Raw genomic sequence first — 14,363 nt, 5'->3', positions numbered from 1 at the left:
AGGGTCCCTACCCAGGGTCACAGCTGCTGAGCATAACTTGGTTATGCCTCACCCCTAAACAGCCCACTGGTCTTATTTTCCCCTCTGACTCAGCTGGAGTGGGCCCTTCCCCCAGCAGCTATGCTGGTGGCTGGTCTCCATGGCTCATGGTTGTCTCTGGATGGGCTCCCCACCCCACATCCCTGGGAGAGTGAAGGGGCTGTCCATGTTAGCAGCCCTGCAGAGAGGCTGTGGCCTCCCATCTCAGCCCAATGTTCACATGAAGCTGTGGGGCCATGATATGCCTCAAGCACCCTTCTGCCACTCCCTGCCCCTCTCTTGCCTGCCCAACAAAGAGCCAGAGCCACGCTGCGTTGGGAACAGCTTTATCGGGACAGCCCCACGTTCGTGGGACAGGCAGGGCATAGCCTGTTCCATCCCCTCTGGGAACCACTGCCTGGGATGCAGGGCTTGTCCCCATCATGAGGCCACTCGCCAGGCATCCCGCAGCCTGGCCTTCACCTGAAACTTCTGCACCTGCAGCACGACACCGAACTTGCCCTCCAGTGAGGGCAGGGGCTGGTCCTGGGGGCACTCGAGCGTAAACCTCTGCAGCACCCAGGCCAGGAAGAGGAAGAGCTCCATCTTGGCCAGGACTTCACCCAGACAGACACGGATCCCTGCTCCAAATGGCAGGTAGCTGGGCGAGGGCGAGTGGATGTGCTGGCCCTGCTCATCCAGGAAGCGGCCTGCAAGGGGAAAAGGGCACCACTGGCATCAGCAGAGATTGTTCCTTCTGCCCCAGACCTGCCCAAGCTCACCGTGTGTGTCCCTCCTGTGAGCTGCAAAAAGCAGAGATGGTGCCAATGCCCCACACAGTGGGGGGAGCAGGATCCTACCTCCCACCACCAAGTCTCCCCTGGGCTCACCCTGCTGTTCCCTGTTCCCCAAAGAGGACAGGGAGCACCCAACCCACCAGGGTTGAACTCCTCAGGCTTGTCCCACTCCTTCTCGTCGTGGTGCACAGACCAGAGGTTGATGACGACCCTGGCTCCCTTGGGGATGGAGTATTCCCCAATGCTGCAAGGCAAACACAGAACGAGATGGCTCCTGCAGTCTCAGCCCTCGTACAGGCTCTCCCCTGGTGGGGTCTCACCTGGTGTCAGCCAAGGACACGTGTGGGATGAGCAAGGGGGACACAGGACGGATACGCAGCACTTCACTGATGGTGGCCTCCAGGTAGGGCAGCAGTGGGCGGTCGCTGAGGTGGGGGTGACGTGCCAGCCCGATCTTCTGGTCAATCTCCTCCTGGATCTTCCTCTGGACCTGGGAGAGGAACAAGAGCTGGGGTTGGAGCCTTAGGAGGGGGATGCCCTGTGCATGAGGGCTCCCCATGGCAGTGAGGTACACCCAGCATCAGCAGCACATCCTGGCAGGTTGTGCAGGCAGACATGAAATGCCCCCATCTTGACCCTGCTTATTTGTAAGACCTGACATCACTCTTGGCATCTGCTTGCCTTGAAGCCCTACCTCAGGGTAGTGGAGCAGGTAGAGCACAGCCCATTTGAGCACAGTCGTGGTGGTCTCCACACCAGCACCAAAGATGTCCCCCACTGTCATGAGGAGGTGGTCATCAGTCAGCTCCAGCCCTGGTGCTGGTGGGCTGCTGTTCTTGGCCCTGAGCCTCACTTGCAGAAGGGCATCCATGAGGTCCCTCACAGTGTCCCCGCTGAAGGCTTCCTACCAGGAGACACATGTGAGCTGGGCTGTTCTTGGTACAGTCCTCTCCACCCCACCATTCAGGATTATCTCCCTGTCCTAGCCCTGTTGGCACCTTGTGTTCAGTGAACTTTTGCTGGAGCAGCTGGTCCCGGATCTTGAGGCATCTCTTCAGCAGGGCCAGGTCCTTGTTGGGGAAAATCTGGGGGAGAAAAGGCCCATCACAACATGAGATTCCAGCTCAGCCTCTGCAGCCCTCCAGACTGTCACTCCATGCCTACCAGGGCACCTGCTCTTGTGGGACACTGGGGCAGGGACCAGGGACCCTCCTAACCTCGGGGGCCTCAGGTCCTGCTCCCACAGGACACATCCCAGCTCCTTCCTCTCATCTGAAGTGAGAGGAACAGGCAGTTCCCGTGTCCCTGCTCACCTGGAGCCAGGGGAAGATGTCCACCAAACTCTCCTTGGCCACAGTGTCCACGATACCCTGGCTGTACTCCAGCATGGCCTCAAACTCAGGGTCCCCACGCCGGTACGAGGAGTTGAAGCAGAGGGAGCAGACCACGTTGGTGACGGCCCGTGTGAGCTCGGGGGCCATGTCCAGGGCCATATCCTGCACAGCGCTGAGAGTCTCACACAGGGATGCAGCCTCCCGGCAGACTGGGGTGGAGGGGAGAGGCAGGTGAGGGCGTGGTGGTGACGCCAAGGGGATGGAGGGGGCAGCTCGGGGCTGGAAAGAGGAGTCCCCCACTCATGCAGGGTGTGCTGCCTGCAGCAAGCACCCTCCAGCTAGGGCTGAGCCCTGAGGGGCTGGGACAGGCAGAAAGAACGATGCTGCGCGCTAGGGAGGCGCAGAGAGAGCAGAGACAAGCAGAGAAATCTCTGTGTGCAGCTTGAGGCGCCTCGCGGGTGGAGCAAGGAGCCTGGAGGACCGGGAGCTGGCTCCGTGCCTCAGTGAGTGAGAGGAGTCAAAGCTCAGGGTGGAAAACACATGGGGGGAGGTGGTGTGAGGTACTGGGCAAGGAAGGAGGGGGCCTGAGCTCCTGCTAGGAAAACTGGGAGGATGCCGGGGAGGTTGGGCTGTGCCAATGAGTCTCTCCTTGTTTCCCAGGAGATTAGGGAATGGAGAAAAGAATAGTCCAGCCTGGGTCAAGCAGGGGAGGGAGACAGAGCTGGGAGGGAGCTTGTGGGCTGGTGGAGGGCACTTACTGATTCTCTCCAGGGCGAGCGAGCCCTCCCCAAACATGGAGAGGGCAGCATGCACCAGCTTGCGCTGAAACTTCCAGAGGGGCCCATAGCTGGCAAAGGCGATGTCCTTGCCCCCCCGGGACAGTAGGTCCGTGGTCACCTGTGCGACAGGCAGCCCCCAGGTCACCCCCTGCAGGGCAGCCACACTGGGACCGTGTGCTGGGGAGCAGTGATGCTAGGTGATCATCTCATTCCAGAAACAGTATAGCAGGCTGTTGGTTAATGTTGGTGGGCCATGAGCTTTGCTTTCCCTCCCTCCCAGGGACCGGTGAAGAAGTCTGGGGACAGATATCAAGGTTAGGGGCTGGGGTGCCCAACAAACTTAAGGGGTGCAGGGAGCCTGGTGGCACTTGAACCCACATCCCCACACCCCGAGATACAGCCAGCCCCCAGGGAAGTCACTCTAGAGATAGAAGATATGTAGGATTTGCCCTGGGAACTGGGCAGAGAGCAGCTGCCCCTGCCATTGTCTTGCTGCAGACAGGATGGGCAGAGGAGACAGACCGTTCTGGGTGCTGGTGCTTTTCTTGGGAGCACCCCCACCTCACCCCATGCCACAGTGGGAGGGGATCCCCCCAAACCTGTTGTTGACTCACAGTGCGGGGCCGTCCAGCGAAAGCCTTCCCCTTCTTCAGCAGCACCTCCCTGGCATGCTGGTAGCTGTTGACCACCACCACGTAGTGGGAGCCCATCCAGAGGGCGTAGAGGCTGCCGTAGCGGCCCTGCAGGCGCCAAAGCCGCAGGTGGAGCTGGGGGTGCCCTGTCAGATGCAGCAGGCTCCCCACCAGAGGCAGGGCTGGCAGGCTCCGTGGGCGCCCTGAACCCATCCCCACGGCTGAGGTGGCTCGCTGGTGTGCCAGTCCCCAGGCACAGAGCAGGGCCAGGGCTAGCAGCAGGGCACCCAGCAGCAGCATGGTGGGGCTGGCTGTGGGGCTGTGGCAGTGCAGGGGGCCTTTATACCGTCTGTGGGGTTGTCACCTTGACTCTGAGGCAAGCTTGCCTCCTTATCGGGGGGGACTGCAAGGGGGAAACCGAGCACTGGGCCCATGGCCAGCTCTGCAGCTGGACACCCAGTAGGGAACGAGGGCAGCTGGGCCATGGCTGCAGTGGGTGGCCGTGGGGGAGCTGCATCCAGTGGGCTGTGGGCCAGGAGATACCCAGGATGGGATCTGTCCTCAGGGCTCCATCCCCAGGACCTTGGAGAGGGTGAGAAAGGGTATGGGGTGGGGGCACACATTCTCCCCTGGGTGCCATGAGTGCCACTGGTGGGGTATTTAAGTCTGTCCTCTACCTGGAAACCCCTCAACATGCCTGGGAAGGGATAAGCAGCACAGGGCAGGGGTCACTGGACTGCATTGGGCAAGCACTGGGGAGTGCTGATCTGCCCCGGTCACCACTGGGGAGTGCTGGGCAAGTATTGGGGAGTGCTGGGCAAGTACTGGAGCGTGCTGGACAGCACCGAACAACACTGGGAATGATAAGAAGCCCTAATCAGCCCGGATCATCAACCTTGGTTAGTGCTGGGCAGCAATGGGCAGCACTTGGCAGTGCTGGACAGCTTTGATCAGCACTGATGAGCGCTGGAAAACTATAGGCAGCACTGGTCAGCCCTGGACGGTAACTGGGCAAGCACTGGTCAGTGCCATAAAGCCTTTGCCAGCCCTCATCAGTCCTGGACAGCGCTGGGTAGTGCTGGGCAGCGACGGTGAGCACCGGGCAGCCCTGGGCAATGCTGGGAAGCTTCGGATGTCAGTGCCTGGGGTGATGTCTGAGCCTGAGGTGTCCTGGGGGAGGTAACAGGGGCGCAAGAGCCCCGAGGGAGCCGGCGCCAGGCAGAAACCACCCCTCCACGGCAGTGCCCCAACTCGCCACGGGCCTTGCGCCTTCCCGAGACTTTCGGCCTCCGGCGCTCGCCGTAGCGGCGCCCGGCGGGGCGAGGCGGGGCGCAGGCAGGGTAAGATGGCGGCGGGGGGCGCTGCGGACGCCCAGGCGCGTTTCGGCCACTCGGTGAAGGGGCTTCTGACCGAGAAGGTGACGAGCTGCGGCACTGACGTGATCGCCCTCACCAAGCAGGTGCTGAAGGGCTCCCGCAGCGCCGAGGTGAGGGGCGGGTGCTGCCGGACGGCCGACTACAGGGGGCCGGGCATGCAGCGCGGCCGCGAGGCGAGAAGGAGCCGGGGACAGCGGGCGACCTGGCCCGGTCCGGTCACCGCCCGCTTGTTGGGGGCATCGTCTGGGCGGGGCGGCGCAGACGGGGCGCTGCGGCCCGGCCGAACGCTGCCGGCTGCTGAGCGGGACCGCCGGGAGCAGGCGGGCGACGCGGGGCGCACTGGGAGCTGTAGTCCGGGGAAGAGGGTGGCCTGAGGCCGGGCGGGGGAACGGCATGGGCCGGGCAGCGGGTGTGGTTGGGCTGTCGGGGCACCGCCTGACTGATGTTGGGTCGCAGGTGCCAGCGTCCCTGCGCTCCGGCTGCCTGTGACAGCGCTGGGGAGGTGGTGGGAAGCGGAAGGCTGCCGTTTACCCTCTCTCCAGAGTGACGGGCTGGAGCGCTGCCTCTGGATCTCCCAAACCCCAGTGCTCTGAGGGGCGGGCACGGCACCGCGGTGCTCCCCTCCAGCCGTGTCACCTGAGGCCCCCGAGTTGTCAGCCTTGCGTGCAGGTCTGCTGAGCAGCTGTCACAAGTGTCTTGGCAAACTCGGAGCTGTTGCCTTTCAGTCTGCTCTGTTCGTTTGTCTTTCAGCTGCTGGGTCAAGCTGCTAGAAACATGGTGATGCAAGAAGATGCCATCCTGCACTCAGAAGATGTAAGCACTGTATATCTTTTAGAGCAATAGTGTTTCTAGTGGACCAGAAGAGAGGAGAGTTTAACAACAGATATGCAGACATCTTACTGGAGCTCTGAAATGAAACATGTTCAGGCAACAGGTCTGGTGGCCAGAATAGTGCTTCTTAAACCCAATTCTGTGGCTGGTCTTCCAGTGTACAGCCCACAGCCCTTAAGCTGTGCTGTCTCTACCAGAAGACTCAGGGGGGGCATAGGTTGAAACAAAACACTTTGTGTCTGTGCCTGTCATTGGGAGGAGGAGGGGAATGTGCCGCTGCTGGCAGACGCAGGTGAGGGTGTTTTGGAGGAAGTGCAGTGGTACAATGATGGCTGTGCTGGAGGAGCTCCTCGGGGCACTGGCACAGTTTGCCCTGTCATTCTGATGAGCTTCTCCCATCAGACATTCATCCTTTGTCTTGTTCTCCCACAGAGTTTAAGGAAAATGGCCATAATAACGACTCATCTACAGTACCAGTAAGTAGGAGTCACCACATTCTTTTTAGGGAGCTGAGTGCATCTATCAATCCCTTTCCATTCAATTTAAAAACTGCATGAAGCCCACTCAGACTGATCCCTCTTGCCTGGCTTCTCAAAGCTGTTATCTTCCAGCTCCTTTTCAGCCCCTCTGTGTATTTCAGGCTGTTTTGGGGTGGGAGCTGAGGTTTTTACCTCCTGCACTGTATCTCCTCTGAAAGTGTGTGACACATCTAAGGCTAAGGGAGAGAAGCCAATGCTGCTGCTGTCCTCTCAGAACTTAATCTGGAAACACACTAGGGGTTTTGCTTCCTGAGCTTTTGATCAAGTCCCTTTTCTTAATATAACATGAACCCAGTTGCTGAGATTTTGTTCTCTAATGCTCTTTTTGTCTCCTTTTCTCATCTAGGCAAGAAGCAATTCAGAAGAAGTGAGTAGTCAGATGAAGCAACACCAGGAGAACCTGGGGGATGTATGGGGGTTGATGCAAAGGGAAAAGCAATGGAGTAGGGTGGGAGAAAATAGAGTGAAAAAGTTTTTGGCAGCTGGCAGATCTTGCCCAGTGGGAGAGTGTTTCAGGAGTGTGAAGAGTTGGAGATTTGAGCGGAGGGAGGATTTCTACCAGAACTTCCATTTGTTTCATTAACATGATGGAACTTTTGAGGGGTGTAGTGTAGAGCTGTCTGCTTATGAAAACACAAAATGAGGTCTGCCTTGTGGGTACACTGAGGTGGGTTGTGGAATCCCAGGGTTTCTCGTTGCTGTAGGGTCAGCACCCAAGCTGTTCTGATGCCATGAGATGAGATCTGTGGAGCAGATTTCACTGAATCTTTTCTTGCTTGGTTCCCAGTGTTGAGCAGTCATCAAACCTACAGGACCAGCTGAGTCACTTGCTGAAATGAAGCATAGCTGAAGAAAGTACAAGGACATCTCGACTGGCACTGAGGGCAGCGAAGTGTCCTTTCCCCTCCAGACCCTGAGGTTCAGACCTGTGTCTGGATGGTGCTGGATGTCAGCTGGGATATGTGCAGATTCTGTGTTTCTGGGCATGTGGGCCCCTCTTCTATGCCTCCATCCACATCTCTGTTCCAGGATGCTTGTCTGCTCACCAGCACCTAAGAAATTTACTTGAAACTTTACTCCAGCCAACAATTCCTGTGTCCACTTCCCTCCCATGTAGTGTGAGGTACTCAGCCCACAGCAGCACCCCATGAAAGAAATGCATAAAGTCTAGCCATGCATTCTAGGTGCAGGTGGCTGCAGTTTGACACTGGTGTGTGTTTAGGCACAGAGTACAATTTAGGGCATGTTAATCAGTGGGAGCTGCAAGTGCCTGGGTGGGTGAGAGCGGTGCTGCAGTATAGACTGAGATGTCAGTCCCAGCCCAGGATTTCTGAAGAGATGAGTCTGGGCACACAGCCCTGTTGCTGGCCCAGCTGGACATGGTTTGTCCAGCATCCTGCTAGGAGTTTATCTTATTTTCCATTCTGCCAGACTTTGGAATTTCATCCCCTTGACAGCCCATCTGCACGGCCCTCGGCCTTCAGCTGCATTCCTCTTCCTCCAGCTTTTGATGAAGCAGCCTTGGCTGTGGTGTGTGCTTGTATCTGGTTGGGAAGGTATCCAAAGGCCTGACCAGGAAGCAGATGGGAGAGCATCACAAGCTGGTGTGCTTAGTTCTGGACTCTGGTGTTGGGGGACTAGCGACTGGGCTCCTATTCATGTCCCAGGGAGCAACATCCTGCCCAGAGTATAAATACTGAGGGTTTTTTTGGTAAATTGCTTATCTGGAGCACTTGGAGCACATGGGAAGCACTTGTTTGCTTGAGTGTGCTTTTCATCAGCTGATAGGAGAAGGCAGGCTGGAAGCTGGCATTGGCCTGTCACATTCCTGATGGAGCACTGCTGGGGTTTGGCTCCTGTGCTGCTGAGCCTTCTCATCTGCTGCATTCCACCATCTGCTTCAGTGCCATTGCCTGTTTCGGCTTCATCTGGTGTAACACAACTCCTGCACCCCCACTGTTAGCCCAGCAGCTTTGCAGGTACGCTTTGGGAATGAGGGTTTCCTCTAAGCTGCTATAGAATCTGTGACTGAGAATAAAAGCTGCCCTGACTACCACCAAAATGCAGTGGAGTCTGTGCTGAGTGCCATTGCTGGTGGTCCTTGTGCAGTGGGGAGACTTAATCACAGTGGATCTTTGTCCTGAGGTGTCTGCCAGCCTGCTTCAGCTTGGAGGGTGGCTTTGCAGATGCAGTTCTGTGCTGCAGGTGGTTGTTCCTTCCAAGGTCCCATCTTCTGCAGTGGCCAGAGCAGCCCCGCGGCATTAAACTCGGTGCTCCCTGCGTTTAGGGCAAGCAGGAATAGGGCTGTGCCACTGGGGTGCAGACCCGTTGGGGCAGGAGGCAGAGGGGTGGTTTTTGTGGGCTGCGGGGGTACGAAGAGGCAATGGGTTTGGGCACGGTGATGGCAGCGTTATGCCCATCGGAGACGGGCAAGCTCCTCTGGGTGCGGGGAGGCTGCGGAACAACGTGCCGGGTGTGCGGACCAGGCAGCAGGCGGTGTCTGGGCGGTGCAGGGCTGTCAGGGCGGTGCAAGGTTACTGGGGCGGTGGAGGGCTGTCGGGGAGGTGCAAGGTTATTGGGGCGGTGGAGGGCTGTCGGGGAGGTGCAAGATTATTGGGGCGGTGGAGGGTTGTCGGGGAGGTGCAAGGTTATTGGGGCGGTGGAGGGTTGTCGGGGAGGTGCAAGGTTATTGGGGCGGTGGAGGGTTGTCGGGGAGGTGCAAGGTTACTGGGGCGGTGGAGGGTTGTCGGGGAGGTGCAAGGTTACTGGGGCGGTGGAGGGTTGTCGGGGAGGTGCAAGGTTATTGGGGCGGTGGAGGGTTGTCGGGGAGGTGCAAGATTATTGGGGCGGTGGAGGGTTGTCGGGGAGGTGCAAGGTTATTGGGGCGGTGGAGGGTTGTCGGGGAGGTGCAAGATTATTGGGGCGGTGGAGGGTTGTCGGGGAGGTGCAAGGTTATTGGGGCGGTGGAGGGTTGTCGGGGAGGTGCAAGGTTACTGGGGCGGTGGAGGGTTGTCGGGGAGGTGCAAGGTTACTGGGGCGGCGCAGGGTGTAGGGGCGGAGCGTGGCCAAGGCCGGGCAGAATCCGGGCGACGGGCGGGCGGGGCGCTGTGGTGTGCGGAGGTCCGGGGTGTGTGCTGCGTGTCCTGGGGCCTGCCTGAGGGCACCCCTCGGGATGGAGGGCTCTGTGCGAAGCGGGGCGGGGTGCTGGTGTGTGTGTTTGCCGTGCGGGGAATTTTCTGGGGGCTCGTTTCTTCAGAGCAGCTGAGACTGTGTGAGGGGAAGATTGTCAGGTGTCCCTAGCAGCGTTTCACTACGCTGCGCGTTTGGAGGTTCTCTCTGGGTACTGTAATTGGGCAAAAGGTGCTCCGATGTTTGGGGAAAAGGAAGCTTCAGGGCTTTCGGGAGGGCCTGGCGCCGTGCCGATGGTGTGGTGTCAGACACCAGTTCCACCTTCCTGTTGCAGTGGCAGCCCCCTGCGAGACCAGATCCATCGGGAGGTGCAGGTGAGGAGCACGGGCAGGGGCCGGCGGGGCGGCTGGGCAGGAGGGTCGAGTCCAGGCTGTGCCGCCTTGCCTGCTGCGGTCACAGAGCAGTTCGTTTCGGGGCGCAGATAAAACCATCAGGTGTGGGCGGCTGCTTTGCTGCCGTTTCCCGCAGGCATGGGGAGCTGAGCAACTTCGCGTTTCCCTGTCCTTGTTCCCCGAGCACCTCTCGCTGGAGATACGGTGCCGGCAGACTACAGAGTTCCTGCAAACGGGAATTAAAATTCTCCCACAGCACAAATACATCTGTGAATGTAAGCAAGGGGGGCTAGGGAGGATAGGGACAATGGGACACTTCTTGTCCTGATTCTCAGCTGGATTCAGATGAGAGCATGAGTGACAGAGGACACCAGGAGTGTGTGCAAGCTGAATGCAGGCATGGTCCCCACATTTTGGTTCATGGGGAGCTCTTGGGCCACACCTTGCTGTAGTTCAGTGACCTTTGTCTGTTTTATCTCAGGATTACTATGGCAAAGAGCTGCAGAAGTCAGAGGACCTGAAAACCAATGCATGTGTCACCTTGGCCAGGCCTCTTCCCAAGGTGGTGAGAGATGCTTTGGAGCGTGTCCATGAGGAGGTGGTAGCCAGGTAAACCCTAAGGTCTTCCCTCTGCTGCTGCCTCCCCATGGGCTGCAGCCCCCAGGACCACCATACTGTGAGGGCACTTCTGCCCAGCTCAGCATCCTTTCAGGTACTATGGCTGTGGTCTGGTGATCCCTGAGTCCCTGGAGTCATGCCGGATCCTGGACCTGGGCAGTGGCAGTGGCAGAGACTGCTACCTGCTGAGCCAGCTGGTTGGGGAGCGAGGCCATGTCACAGGGATAGACATGACGAAGGACCAGGTACAGCACATAGCCAGGGATTCCCCTCTTCCCCCCAGCATCAACCCACTGTCACTGCCCTCTTGCCTCCAGGTTGAGCTTGCAAAGAAGCACATTCCCTACCACATGGACAAATTTGGCTACCAAAAGCCAAATGTGGAGTTCCTCCAGGGCTACATAGAGAAGCTGAGTGATGCTGGGCTGGCTGACAAAAGCTATGATATTATCATGTAGGTACTGTTCAGGGCACTGCTACCCCCTGTGCTGCTGCTGCTCAGGTACTTGGGATGGGGTCTGGATCTGGATCTGTATCCCACTGGGAGCATCTGTTAGGAAAGGGAACATATGAAGGCAGAGTCTGGGCTAGAGCTGCCCTTTTCATGATCAAATTGGTGTCCCCAAATCCTGCATGAAGCAATGTGACACGCAGCAGCCAGTGGTGCTAAGCATGCAAGAGGGTGCAAATGAGTCTTGATCTCCTCCCCAGCTCCAACTGTGTGATCAACCTCGCCCCTGACAAGAGGGCTGTGCTGCGTGAGGCCTACCGTGTGCTAAAGGTAATGCTGAGCCTGGTTCCTGCGGCAGGAACAGAGCAGAGTTGGGGTGATCCTGCTGTTGAGGTGCCACTAGAATGTAGCAAATGGGATCTAGCAAGGTAGGGATGCAGAATGGGCCCAGGGGAGGGCACCTGTGCAGAGGATCCCAAGCAGGGTAACACTGGAGGTACCCAATTCTCCCTGCCCCTTTTGTCTCATTGCTTCTTGGGGTCTCCTTTCACTCCTTGCTACATTCCAGCCTGGGGGAGAAATGTACTTCAGTGATGTCTACGCCAGCCAGCGCCTGAGTGAGACCGTCCGGAAGCACAGGGTGCTGTGGGGTGCGTAGTGCTCCAGGGAGGGGGTGGTGTGGGATGGGTGGGACTAGACTTTTGTCTTCATCACTTGTGCCCATGGTCTTGTGCTAGGGGAGTGCCTGGCAGGAGCCCTGTACTGGGAAGACCTGTACAGCATTGCTAAGGAGGTGGGGTTCAAAACCCCATGCCTGGTCTCTGCCAGCCCCATCACCATTGGCTGCAAGGAGCTGGAGAACATCATCGGTGAGGGTCTAATCAAGGACTGTCGGCTCTGGGTGCCACGGGGAGCTGTGCTGGGATCCCAGTCTCTGCAGGGTCCCAGCCCAGGCACTTGGTACCCAAGATACCAACCTCTTTCCTGCAGGCGATTGCTGCTTTGTCTCTGCAACCTTCCGTCTGTTCAAGGTGCCAGATAGCAGCCAGGCTGGGCCAAGCCAGGTCACCTACAGTGGTGGAATTGTTGGGCACGAACGAGAGCTGGTGTTTGATGCCAACTTCACCTTCAAGGTGTGGGGAGGCACACTGAGGTTCCTCAAGATGCTGAGCAGTCCTGGTCTGTAGGGATGGGGTAAAGCTGCTGAAGCAGTGCTATGCAGCAGCATGATCTATGATTTTGGGGGGTAAGCTTTGGTAGAGGACGTGGTGGGTGAGAGCAAAGGGGCTGTATACAACAGGGGAGGTGCAAATGGGTGAGAAAAGGATCCAGACCCATGCATTGCATTGGGTTGATCAGGATATCCTTGGTGGTTTCACAGGAGAGTTTAAAGCCAGGTGCTTGGCTATTGTGAGTGTTTCTCAAGGTTTTGGGCCAGGATGTGTCCTTGCTATCACTCCTTCCTTCATCTGGCTGGGTGGCTAGGGTCTCGTGGGCCACACATACCCTGAACTACAGCTCTGTGACTGTCCCTTCGCTCCCAGAAAGGAGAAGTGGTGGATGTGGATGCCGAGATGGCTGCGATCCTGCAGAGCTCCAGGTTTGCAAAGGAGTTCCTGGTCCAAGCCAGCACTACCACACCACAGGGCTGCTGTTGCAGGGGAGTGAAGGTTGGTAGCAGGCAGCTCCACAGCTGGGTTCGGGGATGGGGACATGGCTGTCCTGTGGCATCAGTTACATTGGGGTATCAGAGGGGTGCACCATAGGACCAAGACAGATATCTGAGTCCTTCTGGGCTAGGCAGGAACTCATGGGTCACCAAGGGTGGTACCTGGTGCCTGAGTCTGGGCAACTGCACCACAGCAGGGGTTGGAGCCTTCCAAAGCAGGGGTCTGCTTGAACCAGCATGTATGAGAGCCCCTTACCTCCACAATATGTCTGTGGGGGCTGCTGAGGCTGACAGCTAGACCTGCCCAAGGTCTCCCAGGGGAAGACATCCTTTCCCTGGCGAAACAGTTGGGGACAGGCTGCTCCAGGGGGGTGAAGGCCTATCCCACTGAGCAATTTCTGCTTGTTGCTCTCCCAGCTACTGATATGAACTTGACCCTAGCTGCCAGCCCTGATCCCGCAGCACAAAGTGCCTCCATCTGCTGGAAGCCTCTCTTTTCCTCTCTTTGGTGGGCTCTTTAGGCTGTACATGGGCCAGGAGAGGCAAGGAAGATAACGTCCTGCAGCTGTGTGTCCCTGAAATACAACCTTGTACTTGGGGAGTGGGACATGTTCTTGGGTCCCTGTCCAAGCAGGAGGCATTTCTCAGATAAAAGCAGAGCCAAAGTCCCAGAGAAGTTCTTAGCTTCCTCCTCACATCAGGAAAGAGCTGCTGGAGTGACCTGGGGCTGCTCCAATGTTAGCTCTCTGCTTGGGCTGCCCTGCTGTCGGAGAGCACAGTTAGGGGAAAAATGCCACTTTCCCAGGGTGCTTCTTGTTTCCCTCTGGTCTGATCCTGCCCTGGGTTCTCTGTCCTCCAGAAGAAGATCTGCAATCCCTTCGAGCTACTGGACCAGCTGGCAGCCCCTGGTCCTGCCTGCTGTCCTGGTGGCACCTGTGGTCCCTGAGGATGCTGCTGAGTGGCAAGTGGTGCCCTGGTGGATGCCAGCGGGGCAGGAGGATACAGCCCTGCATGGTGTGTGGCTTCCACCAGAGAGCAAATAAATGTCTGTGCTCAAAGGTTGTTGTTTGTATCTGGGACCACAGGGGTTGTAGGTTGCTGTGCTTCCTTGGTGAGGCCGGTGGGGCATGTTGTGCCTGGTTGTGGTGAGGATGGGCAGCATGTCTGTGGCAGCAGCTGCATGGCTTGGACACATGGACACATAGAGAGGGACTGTCCCTGTGGGAAAGAGGTCCTGGGTTCCTACATGTGTGACAACAGGTCTGGCATGGGCTTGGCAGTGCTGCGTGCTGGTGTTGAGCCCACAGACCAGGGCAGAGACGTTTGTGGAAGGCAGCTTGGTAAGCTGAAGTGTGAGAGGAGGCCCCAGTGCCATGCAGAGCCTGACCCTGCAGCATGCACCCCTCTGTGTGAGCCTGGCTCCAGTCTGAGGTCTTGGGGAGCCTGAAACTGGGACATAAAAGCTGCTGAGATGCGAAAGGCACAGCAGTAAGCAGTCCAGTTACTTTTTTCCTTCTTTTGATCTCCCTGTGCTAACCCCTGACACAGAGCTGCTAGCATCCACCAGGCAGAGTCCCTGCCAGCTAAGCAGCTCGATAACGTGGTCACAAACAAAACATCTCCCCAGGGTGGTGGGCAAGAGGATCGGTCACCTTCTGAGGGCTCTGCCAGCCCTGCTTTTCCACAAAGACCACAACTTGGCGCATGAGGTGCAGACGGATGTCTTCGTTATTTGCATTCAGGGTGGGGCATGCTCAAAGTACAACTCCCCGTGCTTGCAGCCCTACAGCCCATTCCC

General features: G+C 58.0%; 3 protein-coding genes across 4 annotated transcripts; 2 read left to right on the top strand and 1 right to left on the bottom strand.

Moving 5' to 3' along the window:
* Positions 1–459: 459 nt before the first annotated feature.
* Positions 460–3,860, bottom strand: LOC104307099 (steroid 17-alpha-hydroxylase/17,20 lyase). The gene is made up of 8 exons (XM_009908130.2): positions 3,543–3,860; positions 2,908–3,046; positions 2,129–2,358; positions 1,814–1,900; positions 1,510–1,719; positions 1,136–1,305; positions 956–1,059; positions 460–728 (listed from the first exon to the last, which is right to left on the bottom strand). Exons 1-8 carry the CDS (start codon positions 3,858–3,860, stop codon positions 460–462), a joined length of 1,527 nt encoding a protein of 508 aa, XP_009906432.2.
* Positions 3,861–4,883: 1,023 nt separating this feature from the next.
* On the top strand, positions 4,884–8,384 carry BORCS7 (BLOC-1 related complex subunit 7). Of its 2 annotated transcripts, XM_054163720.1 has the most exons (5): positions 4,884–5,046; positions 5,687–5,749; positions 6,200–6,243; positions 6,653–6,673; positions 7,094–8,384. In XM_054163720.1, the coding sequence occupies exons 1-5, from the start codon at positions 4,906–4,908 to the stop codon at positions 7,143–7,145; spliced, it is 321 nt and encodes a 106-aa protein (XP_054019695.1). In that variant the 5' UTR covers positions 4,884–4,905; the 3' UTR covers positions 7,146–8,384. The 2 variants fall into 2 exon arrangements, with proteins under 2 accessions (XP_054019695.1, XP_054019694.1); XM_054163719.1 differs by lacking the exon at positions 6,200–6,243 and having other exon boundaries at positions 6,653–8,384.
* A 334-nt stretch (positions 8,385–8,718) lies between these two features.
* Positions 8,719–13,523, top strand: AS3MT (arsenite methyltransferase). The gene is given in 11 exon segments (XM_054163594.1): positions 8,719–8,899; positions 9,667–9,809; positions 10,309–10,436; positions 10,540–10,690; positions 10,763–10,899; positions 11,157–11,226; positions 11,465–11,546; positions 11,634–11,765; positions 11,887–12,029; positions 12,441–12,566; positions 13,425–13,523. Coding segments are annotated over 11 exon segments (1,392 nt in total).
* Positions 13,524–14,363: the final 840 nt, after the last annotated feature.

The sequence above is a fragment of the Dryobates pubescens genome, chromosome 8, assembly GCF_014839835.1.
Source record: "Dryobates pubescens isolate bDryPub1 chromosome 8, bDryPub1.pri, whole genome shotgun sequence".
Taxonomy (NCBI): domain Eukaryota; kingdom Metazoa; phylum Chordata; class Aves; order Piciformes; family Picidae; genus Dryobates; species Dryobates pubescens.
The sequence above is the reverse complement of the archived record's forward strand: the minus strand, read 5'-3'. Positions and strand labels throughout refer to the sequence as shown.

Excerpts from the sequence above, each read along its gene's own strand:
- BORCS7 (XM_054163719.1), top strand. The coding sequence starts at position 4,906 with ATGGCGGCGGGGGGCGCTGCGGACGCCCAGGCGCGTTTCGGCCACTCG. Across the intron at positions 5,047-5,686 it reads AGGGCTCCCGCAGCGCCGAG|CTGCTGGGTCAAGCTGCTAG; the intron begins GTGAGGGGCGGG and ends TTTGTCTTTCAG. Across the intron at positions 5,750-6,652 it reads CCATCCTGCACTCAGAAGAT|GCAAGAAGCAATTCAGAAGA; the intron begins GTAAGCACTGTA and ends TTTCTCATCTAG.
- LOC104307099 (XM_009908130.2), bottom strand. The coding sequence starts at position 3,860 with ATGCTGCTGCTGGGTGCCCTGCTGCTAGCCCTGGCCCTGCTCTGTGCC. Across the intron at positions 3,047-3,542 it reads TCGCTGGACGGCCCCGCACT|GTGACCACGGACCTACTGTC; the intron begins GTGAGTCAACAA and ends CCTGTCGCACAG. Across the intron at positions 729-955 it reads GCCTGAGGAGTTCAACCCTG|GCCGCTTCCTGGATGAGCAG; the intron begins GTGGGTTGGGTG and ends TTCCCCTTGCAG.